This window comes from Notolabrus celidotus, chromosome 6 (genome assembly GCF_009762535.1).
Source record: "Notolabrus celidotus isolate fNotCel1 chromosome 6, fNotCel1.pri, whole genome shotgun sequence".
Taxonomy (NCBI): Eukaryota; Metazoa; Chordata; class Actinopteri; order Labriformes; family Labridae; genus Notolabrus; species Notolabrus celidotus.
Window position 1 is genome coordinate 27,613,433 of NC_048277.1, and position 19,708 is coordinate 27,633,140.

The window sequence follows — 19,708 nt, forward strand, 5'->3', positions numbered from 1 at the left end:
CTTTCAAACTTTTTAACCCAGATTGTTAATGGTGGTTTATGATGTGAATATTCAAGGCTGCTGAAAAAACAGACAGAGTAAGGAAATATGAATGCTCCATTCAGGGAGCCCTCCTAATCTGTTCCTCCTTTCATTTAATTTCCTGGAAGACATATTCATGCACTAAATTCTCCTTTTAAAGCTCAGCATTACAGTCACTTAGAGAACGGCTAAGGATGTACTTTGAATTAATACAAGTAATTGGATACAAGTGCACTGTATTGTGCAATTGGAACAGCTTAAAATGGCAAATGGAGACTGGAGAGCTTTGTTAGGAACTATTGTGCTTTTGTACCAGACAGTTGAAGTGGCTTTGTCTGTGTTTGAGTAGCACTACCACCAGACAGGCTGGAATGAGTGCCACTTTTGCCAAGCTGATAGTCTAGCTGCATGTATGTCAGTAGTTGTGGTGGGTATATTTGATGGTTTGAAGTGCACACAGAGTCAAACAAATAGACTTACACAAAGAGATACACAGACACACACTCTGTCTGCACCCCAGACAGGAAGCTCAACACAGGACTGCAGCACTCAAACTGCCTCCTAATTAGAGCAGGTAGACGGAGGGGAGGAGATGTTTGGGGGGGAAGATGTTGTTGAAGTTTCAAGGGCCCTTTGAAGGATGAAGAGCTGGACAATGGAGGTTCTTTTCTTGTGGGTAAAATATGATCACACCCTCATGAGGGGAAAGACTGATTATCACAATGAGGAGTTATTTTCATTGAGTCCCGCTGATATGGTGTTCAACCAAATGTTTGAGCGTCTGGGAATTTCCCCATTTGTCTGTTGTCCAGAGATTGTATCTTCTTTGACAGAGTAGGGCTAGTCTACATGTCTCTTGGGCACAAGAAACCAGAACCTATTATTTAGTGGAGTGCAGAAAAAAAGTGGTTTCTGAGAGCAGCTAGAGGACCTTGGGGGAGGTGATTGATGTGAGTTAACCCTGTCAGATGCAGGGTTATGGATCAGCGCAAAACAGGACATAAATCACTTCCAAATGGTCTCACCTACCACTGTTAGATCAGACGGATACACTGATTGCTCTCTCTGCTGCCTGCAAGAAGGTACCAAATATCTCAAACTACCATTAAAAGGGAATGTTAAATTGTTAAATGGCAGAAATTAACTTGAGGTTCACACATTGAGGACAACAGTGCCATCTTAAGCTCACATGAAGAAAGGACATTAAATCATCTTGTATCATTAAATATCCAATCCCAACTTCCAGGATATAAATTCAATAGCGTATTACCAATAAATAAGTAAGTAAATAAATAAATAAAAATAGACTCAAATCACTGAACCACTCAGCCAGGTCAACTCAATGTTTCTTGGTTACACTGGCCTTCTTCCTGCATATTTGGGGGTAAGAATGTGCTGATTTATTAGGTAAAGTAAAAAAAAATCATACGTTAATGACAGTTACCAAGTACCGATGCGAGAGCAGCAGTGAGTAGCTACTGGCCCCAATTATTTCTGATAGGGAAAAGTGGAGCAATGTCCTGCCAGGCGACGGCAGCAGAGCTGGTGAGAGCATCTCTGAAAAAGTAACTCAAACCATAAGTGGTAGAAATAAAGGCAACAATGTTAAAAGTTGTTTAGAGTGAGCTGTCCGGATCACAATTTGCAGGACCACCTGCCCACTAGACATTATTCCTAACATAATATGGGAAGAACCGTTTTGTTTTTGCTTCTAAAAATGTCCTTTAAAAAAAATATAGAAACAAATACACACACATATGTTGCCCTCAAAGACCCCAGAGAGGCATGAATCCCTGCTAACAACCAATAAACAAGCTGTTCATCTACTCCAGTAACACAAATACAATAGTGCTGGTACTTCATCTGGAGAAGGATTACAGCCTTAAAAGTACTGCCACCATCAATCACACATTATCCTGTGTATTACCCATCATTTACATCTGCTGTCATGAAGATGACAAACAAATGATGGATCAATTTCTGTAACAAAGAAGAACATAAGAAGTATTTTTAATACAATTAGTGAAAGTGAAATATGACCGTGTTAAGACAAAGTTTTGCATTACTTTGGAGCCATGAAAAAAGGCCTGGGGTCTACTGGAAGCCAAATAGAACATAACGATGAAATGTATTTGAAAACAATGCCAATGCTGTCGACTGTAGTTTGATTCATCGCCTCGATTTTGAAAACAATTCTGATCCTCTACAGCAAGGAAACAATCTCTTGTGGAAAAAATTGGCATAATCCATCCTGGGCTACCTTGACAAGTATCCTCTCATGACAGCTAAGGCCTATTTTACATGCTTTGTAGAATTTTCCACTAAAAGTATGAAGCATTTTGTTTCTTTTTCTCACAAATTATAAAACCCACTAAAACCTGCAGTCTCATGACAGGATGTTGGACTCTCTTCTGCAGGATATCATATATTCCTTGTATGGTTTGTTGTCTTGTGTCATCACATGACAGAGTGTGCGTGAAAGAGAGAGAGTAAATGTGTTGCTCTGCATATTCCTCACAGGCCACTTGTCAGTGTGAAATGCAGGCGAACAAAGACGACATTCTGTTAAGAGGTTAAATATTCCCTGGTGACGTGGGCCACAACAGCGTGTTAAAATCTCACAAAGCTCATTTGATTGGAGTGTTAAGCTGTTAAAAATAATTAGCTTTTTTTCCCCGTCTCTCTGCTGTTATTCTGCGTCTTGCTCGCTAGCTCTCAGCTAGAGCCCAGTCTGGCCTTCGCCTCATTCATTCTAGTTATGCTGACATGGGGCAGCTTTTTCCAGGCTGCTTAACAGCTTTAAGTTTTACAATGGGAAAAAATGTGTACGGCTAAAACACAGCTTCTGCTCATAATGTGTGCATTAACTAAACGACTGTCAGCAGGTTTTTATGCCTTTCTCTTTTTGGTTTGTTCACTTTGGGAAATACAACTTTGTTTGTTTGACAAATTGATACCTTTAACCTCAAAAATGTCTACAAATATGCGCTTGTAAGAAAGTATGTCGCATCTATAAAAAGTGGAGAAAGCATCTTCTAATGAAAAAGCGAAATGCCTTCAGTTAATGACATGTTTCAATGAAAAATGCGAAAAACAAGGACCAATCTTGTTGAAAAAAGCTCTTAAACCAAGTCTTTGCTGGCAGCCTCTTGGAGGAGAATGAAGCCAAATCCCTCTTAAAAACATGCAGAGAAACTTTTCAATTTTCATGGTCTATGTTTATTTGAATATTCACAATAATAAGCCTATTAAATAAAAACGTTTTCCTTTTTAACAGACTGACTTTTTTCATCTTTTAAATGTCTGCAATCCCTTCATCACACTTTGTTCTATATCATTCACTGCATATAGAATGGACATGGTGCCTTCACTTCGCCCATTATGAACTTTGAAGCCAAAACACCACCTCACTGACATATTGCACTTGCCAAGGCATATTCAGAAGTAACTTGGCTGGTAGAGCCCATAGACTGTAAATAAAAATGGACAGCGTTGCTCTGCCTCTTCCCGTTATACGGTTCTGAAGCAAGCGGCAAACTCCGGTCTCAAATGATGAAGCCAATGCGGAAGTGCTATAAACTGCAATACATCGAAAATCCACTCGAGGCTGGCTGCAGAAACACCGGAAACTACATAGATATGAATGGGAAAAAGACTATCTTTGCAGCATTAATAAACATGTTTACAGCCTGGTTAAAAAAAAACCGTCTTGGCCCTACAAAGCTAATCTCTCTAATGGCACACACTGTACGGGGGTCGAATTTTTTTCTAACGTGATGGTTAAGAAGATATTAAGATTACGAGTTTTGCCCAAATAAGGACATGACTGACGTGACTCCCGGTCGGGAACACACAGCCATTGGCTAAGAGGCTCACACTACGTCACACTCTGCCTAGTTGAGTTCCGCATTACCAATATGGCTGCTGCCGTCGATTTGCTTCAAAACAGCTCTCAGGAACAGATGGGTGACGTCACAGATACTACGTCCATATTTTATACAGTCTATGTTCTGAAGCCAAAAAATCCCTCTCCTGGGCGCCGCCATTGTGCAGCCAGAGCCTGTGAAGCCACTGTAATAAGCTCCGCCCTACAGTGTAACGTCACAAGCACTGTGTGTCCTTTGAAGTTTCACTCCACGGCGGCTGTGAATCAAAGCAAACCCAGAATTAAAACCCCGTTTTTTAAACTCTAATAACTAACGAAAAATAAACTTTTTAGAAAAAAGAGGCCTTGAACACAAAACAGTCAAATAATATCTACATATCACCACAGAATACGGATGTGAGAAACATTCGTACGACGTGTATTTATTTTTTTCAAGTCTGACTGCTCCCCCATTCAAATGAATGGGGGAGACTAATTTTTTTGACCTATACTGCAGCCAGCCACCAGGGGGCAGTCACACTGCTGAAAGCCTCACCACCAGCCACCGGAACCTCTCCCTTGGTAGAGCCAATGGACTGTCATCACAGCCTTTCCACTGACTAAAACTTGCATATAACTTACTGATAATTGAAGGGGCGCTGGTGGCCTAGCGGTCTAAGCGCCCCACGTGGAGGCTAGAGTCCTTGTTGCAGAGTTTGCTGGTTTGACTCCCGGCCGGTCGACCATTTACTGCATGTCTTCCCCCACTCTTTACTCCCCACATTTCCTGTCTCTCTTTAGCTGTCCTATCAATAAAGGCAAAAAAATAAAAAATTGAAGATTGGTCAGGTCAGAAATGTCATCAGCTGGACAGATTCTTGCGTTGGTTTGAGGAAGACACCTATGGTCATATAAAGTTGAATGACTTGTGTTAGTGTTAGTTATGTTTTCTCTCGTCGCTCCTCCAATACCCTGCTAATCAGGTACAGAACACTACAGCCAACCAGCAAAGGGAGCTCTAAATCTTTTTGGCGTGCAATTTAACATAAAGTCTATAGTCTATACCAAGCGTCAACCTTGAGTCCAATGTGGAAGTGCTAAAAACTGCAGTTCATTGAGGATCCGCTTCAGGCTGGATCTGGAAGTATCAGAAACCACATACACACAAATTCAAAAAAGACGATCTTTACAGCTGAAATAAACATGTTTACAGCCTGGTACAAAAGACGGGTGTAGTCTGGATAGCTCATTTCTCGATCAGCACAAACTGTACAGGGGGTGAATTTTTTTCTAACACAGCAATTGAGAAGATATCAAGATTATGAGTCTTCCAATGAGAGGCACAGCTGACTTGACTGACAGGCGGTAACAATGTACCTGTTGACTAGGAGGCTCAAAGCCCAGCTCTTTACGTCACAATCACTCGACAGCAGCAATATGGCTGCCACTGTCAATTGGCCTCAAAACAGTGCTTCAGAAACAGATGGGTGACATCACGGATACTACGTCCATATTTTATACAATCTATGGTCTATACAAGGATAAATAAAAATCCTCCAATCGTCTGTTCACAGCTCAATCTAATGTGTGATTTACGCCACAGTCTCACATTCATGGATCAAATAATGCCAGTCCATTTTTTGCCACATCACATGTGCACATGTTCCATTGGCACATACATGAGGACCCCAAGGGCCCAACACCAACCCCTCCACCCTCTTCATACCTCCTCCAGTTGGACCGTGCCCGTCTCCAACAATATACCACCCGGCCATTTTCAGAGAATAGGTGGTCAGCATTGGTCTGAGGCTGCACTCTGCCACACATCACATGCAGCTGTTGCAAAGTGGACACTCTAGACATGTAACACAATACCTAAAAATGACCCCATTCAGTCTCAGCCTGTTTAAGTCAAAGCTGACAGGACTTCCTTCAAGAGCACTGGCAGACAGGCTGACAGTAGAGTCTGTATAACGCCTGCGAGGCAAAGTGCCAGCAGCTCCTACCCCACAACTACTGATAGCTGCAGTTGGCAGCAGAGGAAACTGTGTAATAGTGTGTGGGTTCTTTATGGATTTGGAAGCAGACATGGAGCATCAGAAGATGAAACTGATACTGTTCAAGGCGACTCTTTCACCATGGGATGGATGGGTGTGTGTCAGTAAGTGAGTGCAGAATTGGAGGGAGTGGGAGATGGGTGTACGAGATTTGAGCAACAACTTTTATTGTGAAAGAAAAGAAGGGGAACATTTGAACTGGAAAGCTTCTCAGACAAAAGGTTAAATAACACACAGGCAGGGATGTGACACATGGTGTACAGCTGAGAAAATATTTGTAGAATTATTCAATAGTGTGTGTTTTTAATCATAGTTGATGTTGGGTGAGAAAAAAAAAAAGTATTCCAGCCAGTGGTTGTGTGACGCTTTACTGCCATCTACTGGTCAGCAACAAAGCTGCATTACAATGCACACAGCACACCCTTTCATCCATGGCATGAGCCCACTTTCATAGTTAAATATTACAGCTGTTACAAGGTAAGATAGTACCTTTTGAATAGAAGCCTGCAATAAGAATACTGCAAAAATGCCTTATTATGCAAATCTATCACATCCACTCATTCCACAGTTAATAGTCTTACTTGAGCATTATCTGTTCTTGTCAATATGCAGAATTCAACCCAAATGTGTGTTGCTGCTTTGGTTGCAGGGTCCTGTTCTTGTGCCAATTTTCACTCTATTATTGCATGTGGGGGCAACATAGTAGAGTATGCAGAAGTGACACCTTTCCTTTTCCTACTATCACTAGTCTTAACTTCAGCTACGACCCACTACATCAGGATGAAATGTACTAAATGCATTGTTTTGCCACCTGCATCAGTCAACAGTCTTCCCATTGTACCGAGCAAACTTCACAGCTGCTAATGCTTCTTATACAAGCAGGCCTGAATAACTTCAACAATGTCAATACAAACGATTTACGTAGTCAATTATAATTGTTTTGTTGAGCTCTCGACTGAACGTCATGATCGAAACTCAAACCTCCAGAGCTGCAGAAGCTCAAAACACACCGATAAACAGGCTTGACTCACCTCATTGACGTAAGCAGTGTCTGCATGGCACGCCGAGGTCTGGCCTATGACGGTGACCAGCCTGTTGTTTCCTTACCTAGCTCAGTGGTTTTCTAAGTTGGGGGGCCGCCAGGGGGCGCTAGGGGGGCCTCAGAAAATTGGAGGGAAGGGGAAAAAAATCGAATTATTATCATTATCATTATTTTATTTTATTTTATTATTATTTTATTTTACTTTAATTTATTTTTTTACAAGAAGTCTGTTAATACTTTACTATGTAATGTAATAATTATTGAAAGGTGAATAAAAGTAAGAAAACACATTCTAAAAGTTGATGTTTCTATACATGTTTTGAAGCATTGTCTGTGGGTTTGCAAAGGGCCAGAAGCTAATGCGGTTCGGGGGGCCTTGGCATGGTGAAGTTTGGGAACCCCTGACCTAGCTCACCAAAACATAATCCTGTTTATCAAGGGAAAACTATGAACCTGAGATAATGAGAATATAGAGTTGAAATATCAAGAAAATAACAGCTCGACATGACGAGAACACAGCTTTGTAATCTCGAGATAACGAAAAAATTAAGTGGAAATCTTGAGAACCAAATGAACACAACAACCGGAAATCGCTGGTTGACACAAGGATACGCAGTTAGTTGTTTCTTTTTGTGTTCAATTGTTTATTGGTTATTTTACAGTGGCTTTGTCATTACAAAACATAGCATAAGTGATGGTTCAGCCATGTCATTAACCCCCCTCCACCCCCGCACCGTATGGCAGTGTACATAGCGTAGTAATAAAAGAGGACAGGGTCATATACACCTAAAGAAAAGAGAAAAGAAGAAAAGGACCCTAACAGATAGCAAAATAAGAATAATAATAATAATTAGGAAAAGGTAAAAAAATATATAATTGTAATAGTAACAACAACAATCAATTATTTATCATGATGTCATTGATAATAAACTAAGAAAAATAAACCTATAAATAAATAAAATTCCTATCCCTCCCCCATCTTGGTATCCCATTAGCAGTCTGTACATAAACTTATACAATCACACATATGCGTGCACATACACACACACACATATGCATACATACAAATGTATCCATATTCACACACACATATATATACACATATATGTACCCATATGCACATATACATACATAAACACACATATACGTACATAGATAGTACATATACAATAATGAAGAAGAAAACATACATGCATGCATATGTACGAGATAAACATATGATAGGAGGATACGCAGTTAGTTAAATGTATGCAATGCTAACACATTCAAGTAGCAATGCACAATTCACAAGCCAGTTTTCCACAAAAATTGTATCTCTGCATGTAATGTAAGAGTTTTGTCCTTTATAATCTTAGCTTATTCATTTGTTTTGCTGTGAGCATTTCACATTGTCTCTAAGTTCATCTCAGTTAGTTCTGCTCTTGTGAATTATGAATAGTCAATCTACCTGTCCAAGTTTCCAACAGGGACATGGACTGTAGGATCTTTTTTGATACAATAGGGGTCACTGTTGGCTAAGTATACAGGGAAAAAATTATCTGGGAAACTAGTTTTACACCTCAGAAAATGAACTCAAAATTAATTTAATATAAGGGTGCTCTGGTATGTGTTATATGTTAGTAAGCTAGTCTACACCTGTAAATATATATATATATTTTTTTTTTCTATAGACGCCACAGTATTCTTTCTTGATACCATTTATGATTTTGCCTTGCAACCCGTCAACAACACATTAAAGCCTCTGGGGTGTAATTTTTGTCAGAATTTCAAAAGCCACACTATGCAAACCACATAATGTAGGGCCAAAATTATATCCCTGTGAGATAGAGTACATTTGTTAAGTGTGTCAGAGTAAACCAGTGAAGTGGTGGTTTGTGGCTCCGTGGTCTTCAGAGCAGGTTGCAGCTGCAGATAGCACTGGAATGTTTGTGCCGGTACCTCAAAGCAGACTGCAATTCATGGTAAACATCAATCATTAGTCTCTTTTATGAGGATTCTCAGTGCAGGTTTGTGTTTTTCAGCTCAGTCATTAAAAGATGTCTGGTTTATTCTTACAGCAGGCAGGCCAGGGAAGCTTTTTTTCTACACAGCCTCAAGAATCCGTATGTTTCCCTGGAAAACTGCTTTTGAGGGGGGATGTTGTCATGCTCCAGGACTCCTCCAAATCCTTAGATTAGATTTTAGGAAACAAGGCAGGCTTTTGGCAAGAAATCAAAGCGGTTCTTGAGGGACCACCGGATCTGTTTTCAGTTAATGTACAAAGCTATCTCCCTGCAACGAGCCCTGGAAAAGTGGCTTTGGTATAAACAGTTTGCCTTTTACTGAAGTACCTGCACCTTTTATTACTGTTTCAAGTTGGTGACATAATTCCTAAAAAATTTTATTTTCCATTATTTGGTGGACATTTTCAAAGCTTAGTTGGTAATGACCTTATTCATTGATTTGACATAACAGTTTGATGAGTCATGGGGTGGTTGACAACTTCAGCTGTTTCCAGAACTGGAGGATATGTGTTCTTCAGTGAGAAAGGGATTTAAAGGCATTTGCTCTGTTTATATGTCTGTTAAGTGGATCTGAACTGTAAAGAGTCATGTTGTGGAAACGCAACCTGCACTGCAAAGTGGAACCACATGGAGCCATGATGTGGAGAGCACGAGCATGCAGCCCGCGCTGACCTGCTGCCCTTCTTTACTAACTGATCAGCCTTTTGCAGTGGAGAAACTATGTTATAACAAAGACCAACCTTTTGGTTTAATCATAAATAGTGTCTGTGCAAAAAACTACCTCTACAAAGAAAGGTGCTTTTCTTATGCCGCTATGTCATTTGCATGTTTGACCCTCACTGCAGATTAATGTGTATGACTGTATAAAGGGCCTTTTTTCATCTGGTGAAGGGGTTAAATTTCTCTGCACCATCTGAAAGTATTGTTGATAATATACATCTGTGCTTATGACCATACTTTTGTGACATTACAACAAGTTCAATGGCCAGTTGTGGTCAAAATATGCAGAGACTTGAAGGGCCCTATTACACAGCAAATAAGAGCTCTTTGTTAAAGTAGGAATTGTGCTCAGCTGTTGACATGTCATATTATTAATATATACGTATGTTCTAAATATGATAGTCAAGAAAAACAAAATAAAGCTTCTATGACAAATTTTTGGCTGCTTATGAAACAGGCTGGAATTAAAATTGATGCTTCTCTGTGACCTTCTAAAGCAGATGAGACTGACAGGATAAAACTCGACTATTCCTATGAAATTATTTATGTATAAAACTGCAGGCGGAAGTTAGGTATCTGTCGAATGGATTAACTGCATGCCACCAAAACAGCTTTTTCCAAACATTATTCATGGTTTATATTTCAGAAGAATGATATATTTGAGTGTTAGAATAAAGCAGGGTGATTTTTTTTTTTGTTAGAAAGTATTACTTACATATATAAAGAATAACGATAAACATATAATTCACCATGTTCCCTCTCTTGAATGAGAAATCAGATCATAATAAAAAAGTCCCTCCAAAATGTTATGCTTTATTTAATTAAAAAAAGACACGAACGAAGTATGAAATTTGCAGTTGTATGAACACATTATCTGTTTTGGCCTATGGTTGTTTTTTTCTCTTTTTTGTTCCTCTATTCTTTTGCCTGTTTTTATTTTAATTTAATTTAATTTTATTTTATTTTATTCGTTTACTTTATTTTTGTGCGAAGAGATGTAGGGGGTGGGGGGTTAAAGGGAAGTAAAACGTTTTTTTGTGAGTGTTTTGCACTCAAAAAAGAAAACAATAAAAATAATATTGAAAAAAAAAATCCTTCCATCAGAAAGATGTCGAGCATTTATTTTGAAACAAAGTAGTTGCCATACTCCTAGCATGGCTTACAACAGCGGATTGTGTTAGATATGTCTTCAACATTTTAAAAAGGTAAATGCAGAAAAACAACAACAAAACTCACTTGTGAGACAGCTGAAAAGCACCTTTTATTATTACATATATATTTTTTTACAGTGTTAGTAAAGTAGCAAGACATACAGTATTGTAAGGATTAGTAACCATAGCACCAGAGTCAATCATTCATTTCTTTTATACAGGCTACAGACATACATACTGTAAGGTACATATGATTCTTAAAAACTTCTTTGGATTAAGCCTGGCAAACAAGCACTCTGTCTCTCTGTTCAGTACCAATGCTCATTCAATATTTAGCACTCTGTTTACAATTCAAGTATGAATATTAAAAATACACATATATCATAAGTTACAAATCTTAACGGTTATTACAAAAACAAAACAAAAAAAAAGGACAAACAGGATTACATTTCTACAAAATTTATGGCACATAGTGCATCAAGTAATCTTTAACTTTCTGATACAGACCTCATAGAACAATTAACCATCATAAAAAAAATTGAATGACGGCCAAAGGTTTTCTAGCTGCTCATTGACTTATTTTTATTTATTTTTCAGCCGCTCTTTCAATCAAAAGAAGCTGCATTGTCTGAGAAGAGAATAAAATCTGCATCTATCTTCTAACTTTGGTTAAAGCTTAACATCCGAGCGTGTTAGGTTGCATGGTAGTTGTAGTAGTGGTCATGATGAGAGTCATTTAGGATGAGTTTAGTACTACTCCAGAGCAGATTTCCTCATGCAGTGGTTTGTCTGGTATCTGGTAGCCTTGCAGCTAGATTTTCAGCAATATTAATAAGAGGACCGTAACATGCTTTCGATGCAGATCCTATGTCTGCTTAAGAGACAAAGCCAGTGTTTTCCTTCTCAAGACCAGAGGTAATTCCAGTAGTTCAAAAGCACCATTCAAAAGATCCTCGTTAAGGTTAGTGGTTATATACTACTAATAGTAGTTAGCTAATACCTCTTTAAGCAAAGCAGGCAAAGGACAAAAATCACCGGACATTGCCCTCCGCATTGGTAGTAGTCATTGTACCCTTAAAACACAGAACATATCTACAGTCATTACAGAATAAATATGATCAAACATATATATTTATATATTACAACACATATCTCGGTAGAGTATGGATGTTTATGAGAGGTAGGGGTTGCAGGTACCTACAGTAGGCCCAATGGAGGGTGTGAGGTGAGACAACACACCTGATACTGTGTCACGATGTAACAGATGAGAACTTTGTGTGGCGTGATTTAAATACAAATAAAAACACATTCAAAACTAAAACAAAAGAATCCTCAGAAACAAGCCACAGACAAAACGTGTTTACTCGCCTCAAACACAAGGAAGTATTTCACCTACTTCCTCACAGCACTAGAGTTAATCCTGTCTCTATATGACAGTCATGGGTCAGGTTTCCGACTGCCTCTGTGGGCTGAGTAGTTTTGTTAAATATCCAAAAGCAGCTGAAAGCAGACAGAGTTATTAAAAACTGAAATGATCTGAAGGTGTTCAAAAGGCACCTTGTGTTTCCTAAAACTTGACCTTTGACATAAGGCGAGTCTTGAAGGGTATCAGTAGTTAGATCCTGGCTTAACCATTCAATCAGTCCTGAAAATCAATGGAATAGTTTGACATCTTGTCATATACATTTTGGATGAGAGGATCATGCAAAAAACAGACCTGCACTGCTAGTTAGCTTAGCTTTGTTGAAAGACTGGAAAAAGGGGAAACAGACAGTCTGACTCTGTGCTGAAGTAAAAACGCCCGACTGAAGGTGCAGTCTGACTGTTCGTGTAAGAACCTCCAGAGTTATGTCTGCACTCAAGACAAAAAGTGATTTTCAAGAAACACTATATGTTAAAAATCCCTGTATGCACCAAATTTTCCTTTCTACACTTTGGTTTTTGTGCGTGTGACACAGGCAGGATACAGGAAATTTTTGCTTCCTTCAGGCAGAGTCAGGATGGCAGTGTCCTCCTTGTTCAACGCTTTGTGCTAAGCTAAGCTAACTACTGGTGTTAGCTTCATATAAAATACACACATGACGTGAGTAAAGACCAAAATGTCAAAGTATATTCTTTAAACATGTATGGCCAATATGATCTGCATTTAGAATGAGCAAAATACTGTATTTTTTTATATTGCTAATGTTGTGCATTTATCATCTTTATGTTTGTTATACTGTTAAAAGATAAATGCAACCCTGTAGGTTTGAGATCATTATAAGAAATACGTGTGGTTTTTGAATACTTTCCCAATGATTTCAAGTGAGCGAGATAAGTGATATTTACAAGCCTACAATGAAACTGTAAATCATAAATATCTAAGTAATGTGGGAGGTAACGTTTAACAAGATTAGATCCAGATACATCATGATCAAAGTCCAGAAGTTTCTTTTTGCAGACTCTTTTTCACTTCAGAGAATGCCAAAAGATGTTTGTGTTTGAAGACTTGAGTTCTTCTCTCAAAGAAAGAGAGTAATCGATTAGGTTTTGTTTGCGGTAACATGTTTCCAGTGTTTGTAGGTGTTGTATCCCTTTGTTTAATGCTTGAAAAATGTGTAACAGTGTCAGAGAAAAAGCATTGTAGGTTCCAAAGCGCAGATGTGTTTGATATCGTGCAACACTGTTGGCAAGCAAACACTGCTGGCTCTTTCTCAGGGGTAAGTGATCTAGATGAAAGACCTGACCGAGGCCCTTACTCTGCAGTACTGCACAGTGCGTAGTGTCTTGTATGTTTTAGCTGCCATTTGGGAAATGGGGATGTCACTGTAGGCTGACTACCGCTCCTCCAACACACTCACAGATGACTACAGGGTCCAATAAATCAACATTAATGTATGTTCCTGGGCTTCTGTCTTCAGCGTAGAGTTCAGGGTTTGGTCTCTGCGTGCAGGGCCCTCAGTGGACTTGAAGGAGCAGGCCGTTGTGAGCCTGGGGAATGCACTTCCCACAGAAACCACCACAGCGACCGTAGATTCTTGTACCGTCCTACAGACGGAGACAAATGTGAGGGAGGAAAGAGTGGGCAAAGGGCAGCTCTTTACACAGAGAATGGAAGCTTCATAAATGTCAGAGGGGATTCCTCACGAGTGAATCAGACAGAAATACAACATGGAAAATCAGACAGCATTTCAGAACAACAGTAGAACTCCAGTGTTCCAACACGCAGCTCAGTTACATTCAATGCAATACAGCAAGATTCATATCCATTCCATTGCTTCTTACCTCAGACCTGTGGACTTTGATAGACACATAGTTGCCCTGAGAAGTCCACTTGGTGGCCTCAGACACTTTGAGGCCAGTGCCGATCAGATTAATACTGAACTGGCCCTGAAAGCACACAGAGACTGAGTTATTTCTCAACTGTATTATATGAAGATGACTGAGTTCATTCATATTTGTCAGAGAGATCTCCAGATATTTCTGCAGAATAAAGGGCTTAGGGACTTTGTATTTTGCAACTCTCATGGAGAAAGAGTAAATGGAAGTTTTTACTAAGGTCAAAGGCACATTCATTTACACATTTCTCTGAGGCCACAATGTAGAGTAAAACACCAACCTGTGGACACTTGGCTGCACTGTAACAATCTCCAGCTGTAGCGAAAGGCACAGGTCGGCCGAGTGGAGTCTGGGAAAACTGGAGATCTGTGACTGTAAACAGCAAAGATACAGAGCTAGAGTCACAATGTGCAGCAGCAGAAGTAAACACAGACTGCACACAGCTGCTCCAAGGCAAATAACCACGAAGAGTATTCGCAACTAATGCTTACGCAATAAAACTTCATTGCAGGGTTGATGTCACTTTGCTCACACTGTACCAGATGTTTTAAAGCTCTAAATTCTCTTTTGAAATATATTAAATTTTCAATAGCTCAAAATCTAATTTATCAAAGGTTGTCAATGTTTTCAACTCCAGAGGTAAAATTACGAGTGATGTCCCAAAAAAAGAACCCATGCTTGCCATGAAATCTTGTTAATAAAAAGTTGCTGCCTGAATGTGTTGTGTACAGTTCTTGATTTCATGCTCAGGGTGGGGAGCTGGAATGCTGTTAAAATGTCTTATTACCCAGCACTCTTACAGATCTTCTGGCTGTGTAAGATGCTTGATGCTGATTGGTCAAAACCCCTTGACGACCCCTTTACGACGATTATTAACTTCCACTAACATTCGCAAAGCCAGTGGCAAACCGATCACACGTCATGTCAGATCAATATACGGAAAAGAGTTCTGGCACATTTTGCTTCTGCTTGTTTATATCATAGGCTGTAAGTTGAGATAAAACCATTTAGTTCCATTTGCATCAAAACAATGTGTTGGTTAGCATGCTAAATTGGCTGGCTGCAGAGATTATCATATTGGATCCTGTCCAGCAATATTAGCTACGGTAGCAGAGTATGTCAGTGCAACTTTAGGTTACCAGTCGCGACAAAGAAACTTAAACCATGAGCGGTGGTAATGATAGCAGCAGTGTTCAAAGTTGTGACTTTTGCCTCACTTATTTTTTAAGAGAGTAGGAGAGCTAATTGAGGACATTGTGAATGTTGAATCGACCGCAACAGGCAGATAAGAATCCATCACCATGGAACGCTTAGTGACGTGGAATCACTGGGACTATTTGTTAGAAACTGTACGCGTAAATCATTTAAAATCAATAAAATAATATCTTAATCAATGTTTTTTCCCAACATGTTTGTATTTTAAGTTAGTAGCCAGGAAATAGTGGGACAATATATATACATATATATATATATATATATATATTAGCATTAGCGGGATCTTGTCTCACCCAGTCGGGATTCTATTTCCCATAACTACCTGCTAACCATACATTATCTCTTAGTGTTGCATCTTTTAGTCACAAGTTGTAAAAAGAAAAGGAAAATGGGTAATTTTTTAAAAGGTTTTTACCAAAACTCACTAAGAGTAAGTGAACAGACATAATAAAAGGAAAACTCTAAAGAACACTGGGTCAATTTTCAAGTAAAAATAAAATATTTGATAACTTATCTACTAGAATCAGCTAATTACATTGTTAGCAAAGAAGTGGTTAAACAAGTGTGACCATATGTCCCGGTACTGGGACTGTCCTGTTTTCAAGCTCCATGTTCTGTGTCCTGACAAATATCTATAAAACACCACTATGTTCCAGTTTTGAACAATCCCTGTACAAGTTTCACCCAAAAGAAAAACCAAAACAATGCACCATGATTGCAACACTGACTTACCTGTATATATCAGTGTCAGTGTTTTTGCTGCTTGAATCAAAAGAAAAACATCCCCAGTGCACAGCGAAACACAGCTCAGTACTGATTTGTCTGTACGTGTTGATCAATGGCGGCTTACATTTGTTGCTTAGCAAGGTGCAGCTTAGATACTTCCATGCTTACTGGACCTACTTTGTAGATCCTAAGTGTGGTGTTAAAAACTAGCTGCAATGTGGATATAGTCTTACAAAAATCAAAGAATCCAGGTATCTTACTAACCTTATCCTGGACCCAAAATGAAAGACGTGTTAGTTAATCAAACATAGTCGAAAATGTTGACTCAGGTGATTCAATCTGAACGTTGTTCCCCTAACTGTCTTGTTCCTTCTATCCTTCTAATTAACCCTGCAATGCCACACATGACAGCCATGACCTGTACCCTTTCCTGCTCTCTCTTCATGTTTCCTGCATAAAATGATGATAAAGTTCACAAGATGCTTCCCTTCATCTTGAACTCATTACCCCCCCTCCCTCAGGCTCTCTTTAAGTTGCCTGAAAGCCAAATTAGTACCATCCAGAGGGGTGGGAACATGTGCTGTCAGGATCCAGACCAGAGGAAAAGGAAGAGGATGAGACGTAGGTTCTAATCCAACTTCCCTTCAGCAAACACTCACACACTACACCAATACACATTCTCTAATCAAAGGCATACTTGGACACAACAGGGAGGTTGGAGCTGACTGTAATAGAAGCTGTGTGTACATGAATTTGTGATTGCTTGCATGCAAAAGTATGATATTGATTTGAATGCATGCATGAGCGTGTGTACTTGTGTCTCCAGGTTTTGTCCTGCATGCTTGCCAAAGAAAAGACGTGCGTGGACACATCACATATTGTCTGTCTGCTTGAGTCTGTGAGTGCATGCATGCATTCCTTTATTTTCGTGCTCGTGTTTATCCGGAGAGAGGCCCTGTTTCAAGTCCTCGCCTAGTGATGTGAACACGAAGCACTGAGAGGTCATTATTTTGATTTCAGAGGTGAGAGTGTAGGGAAAGCTGCACATATTACATTTGAACAGCCTGGGTGATATTAAGCACTTCAGGAAGAGGTGTCTGAAGGTTAAAACAACACCAATGTGTGGTCTCATTACAGAAGACAGTGTAAGGCAATCACAGTAATTACGCACTCATTATCCGCAGGGAGCCGAGGTCCAGACGAACTTTGTGGAAGAGTGTGTATCCTGCTGCAGAGTAGTCATTCCTACATTGGCAATCTTGTCTTCTGCTGCCATTAAACGGACATTCAAATGGATTCAGCAACCTTTAATGGAGGGAAAACAAGAATGAAGGACCAACATGCAGCACAGTATATATTGTACACATTACATAACCCTATTTAAACACATCTGTCCCTGCTTCACAGTACACACCTCTGCCCAAACACCTCGGAGTAGTTGTCAGTCAGCCCGCTGCGCAGGGTCACGTACTCCTTTGGGAAATCAGACTGCATCTCAGCGCAGTAAATCTGAGGCCAAACACAAGAAGACAACAGATGAGAGCTTGTGGGGGGAGCTGTGGGCAGGCTCATGATGTGAGCAGGAGCATTCCTGACAGCGCAGACACACCTGTAGGATCCGTGACTTGACTTTGAGATAGTATTCCCCGTCTATCTTAACGCCCTGTCTCAGCTGGACCTCACGGCAGGAAGAGAACAACTGGCCTGGGAGAAGAAAAATGCACAGTGGTAGGGGAAGCAGATGTTAATGCAACTGTGAGGATACAGGACATTTTGACTTGCACCGCCTCAGAAAGTTTGGCTTATCTACTTGTGCAAACCATGAATCTGTTGCCAACAAATGATAAAGAGCTAGAAATGAAACACTACACTGATAGAGAATGTAACCTGGCTCTTGTCTTCTTAAATAAGATCTGTTGCATCTCATTGTTTGTGTTGCCTCCCTGCTCTGCTGTAGAGCTCATATCACATTGATTGGCTGATTAGCTGATTAGCATTAATACTCGGCTGTCACCCGAGCATATCATTTTAATTTCGCCAGTGCCTGACTTGGCAGAAGGCAAGTCGGGAATGAACAGCCCAATGCGCCAGCACTGAAACATCTGAAATGTGGGGGAGCGGATCAGCAATCTTTGGCCTGCTGCCGGGTTAAACAGCGCTTGAGAGTTCACACAATGAAGCTTGCGTTGCCCCCAGGCTCTCTGACAGACTCTCCGAATCACACGTAGAAAACTGCTGACTTTCTATTTATTGTTCCACTAAGTAATCGCTCCAAGAGGCTATAAGCGGAGGTTGCTGTTCTGCCTAATGTGTTAAAACAAAGCAAAAAGTTCAGCTTCTATAAACACAATCAGCTACGGTGTTGATTGCCATGCATAGCACAGTCAATTTAACACCATAGCTCCACTCATTGCTGGTGGGCGGTAAAAACCACACGATTAAGAAAAGTTGGACAAGATGGTTGAATTTTTTTTATGCAGTGTGTTCAAGAGCTAAAAGTCCTCTGGGTATTTTAAAATAAGGAGAGGAAAAAGGAAAGGAGAGAAAAGAGGATTGGAAAGGAAAAGAGGAGAAGAAAGGATGTAGCTCACATTCTCTGTCTTGACATGCAGCCTGTGACTCAGGTCTTTCTAAGGGACGGCAGTGTTTGGACGGCTGGCTTTTCGAGGTCACACACTCCACTCTCCGCTCCATCACTCCTGCCCCACAGGTCTGCGAACACTGTTACACACACACACATATACACAAAGGTTCGTAATCACACAACCACAAACAAAACAGCCTAACAAATAAGCTGCAGCCAAATCCAAATCCACAAATGAGATTTACCGGCAGATCTGTAAAACGCACAAGTCATCAAAATGTTTTGTGAAAACAACCAATCAGCTTGAGAGGATTTCTGGCAGCCTAACAAAGCGTTTTCTGCTTCACCTTGCTCCACGGGCCGACCTTCCAGTAGGTTGTGTGCGAGCAGTCTCGGAGGAGGCAGGGCCGGGTGCCAGGAGGGTGTGGCTGGGGGCAGTGGGTGCTGGCAGAGGAAGACTGGGATGCAGCGTACGGGCGTGGAGCCTGTGAGGAGGGCATCACCGAGCAGGAAGAGATGCGCTGCTGATAGCCAACACCACAGCTGGCAGAACACTTGACCACACACAGATACACACACAAACTTATTACTCACACTGGCACGGGCAAGTGTTTGCACAGAGCGATAATATGCTTACAAGAGGCAACCCCCTGTGTTGTTTTATTAAACAAGAGCAAAAACCTGCTGTTCCCTTAATGTCCAGTTGACAAAGTTAAATAATCCCCATTAGGTTGGTCCCACATAAAAATGTCAAACTTCACAGCAAAATCAAACATGTTTACAGCCTGGTTTCAAAATAATTGACGACTAAGTGGCTCATTTCTTTGTTGATACTCTGTAAGGGGTGCATTTTCTTTACAACACATTGGCTGAAGTAATGTAACAGCTAAGAGTTACACATTAGTTTGAATAATAAGGCACACAGCTGAGTTGACTGACAGGTGGAGGTGCAACAGCAGTTTGCCAGGCGGCTAAAAACCTGCCTGAACTCCACATCTTTGCCAGT

At 40.2% G+C, this 19,708-nt stretch overlaps 1 protein-coding gene across 1 annotated transcript in view; it reads right to left on the minus strand.

The window, feature by feature from the left end:
- Positions 1-10,942: 10,942 nt before the first annotated feature.
- The window catches only part of LOC117814283 (A disintegrin and metalloproteinase with thrombospondin motifs 20-like), a 100,208-nt gene continuing 91,442 nt past the window's right edge, over positions 10,943-19,708 (minus strand). The window contains exons 32-39 of the mRNA XM_034685516.1: positions 19,050-19,256; positions 18,710-18,839; positions 17,728-17,822; positions 17,533-17,627; positions 17,290-17,423; positions 14,458-14,549; positions 14,124-14,228; positions 10,943-13,886 (exon numbers count right to left, since the gene is read on the minus strand). Coding sequence (XP_034541407.1) covers positions 13,797-13,886; positions 14,124-14,228; positions 14,458-14,549; positions 17,290-17,423; positions 17,533-17,627; positions 17,728-17,822; positions 18,710-18,839; positions 19,050-19,256 — 948 coding nt within the window. The 3' untranslated portion in view covers positions 10,943-13,796. The remainder of the gene's footprint in view (positions 13,887-14,123; positions 14,229-14,457; positions 14,550-17,289; positions 17,424-17,532; positions 17,628-17,727; positions 17,823-18,709; positions 18,840-19,049; positions 19,257-19,708) is intronic.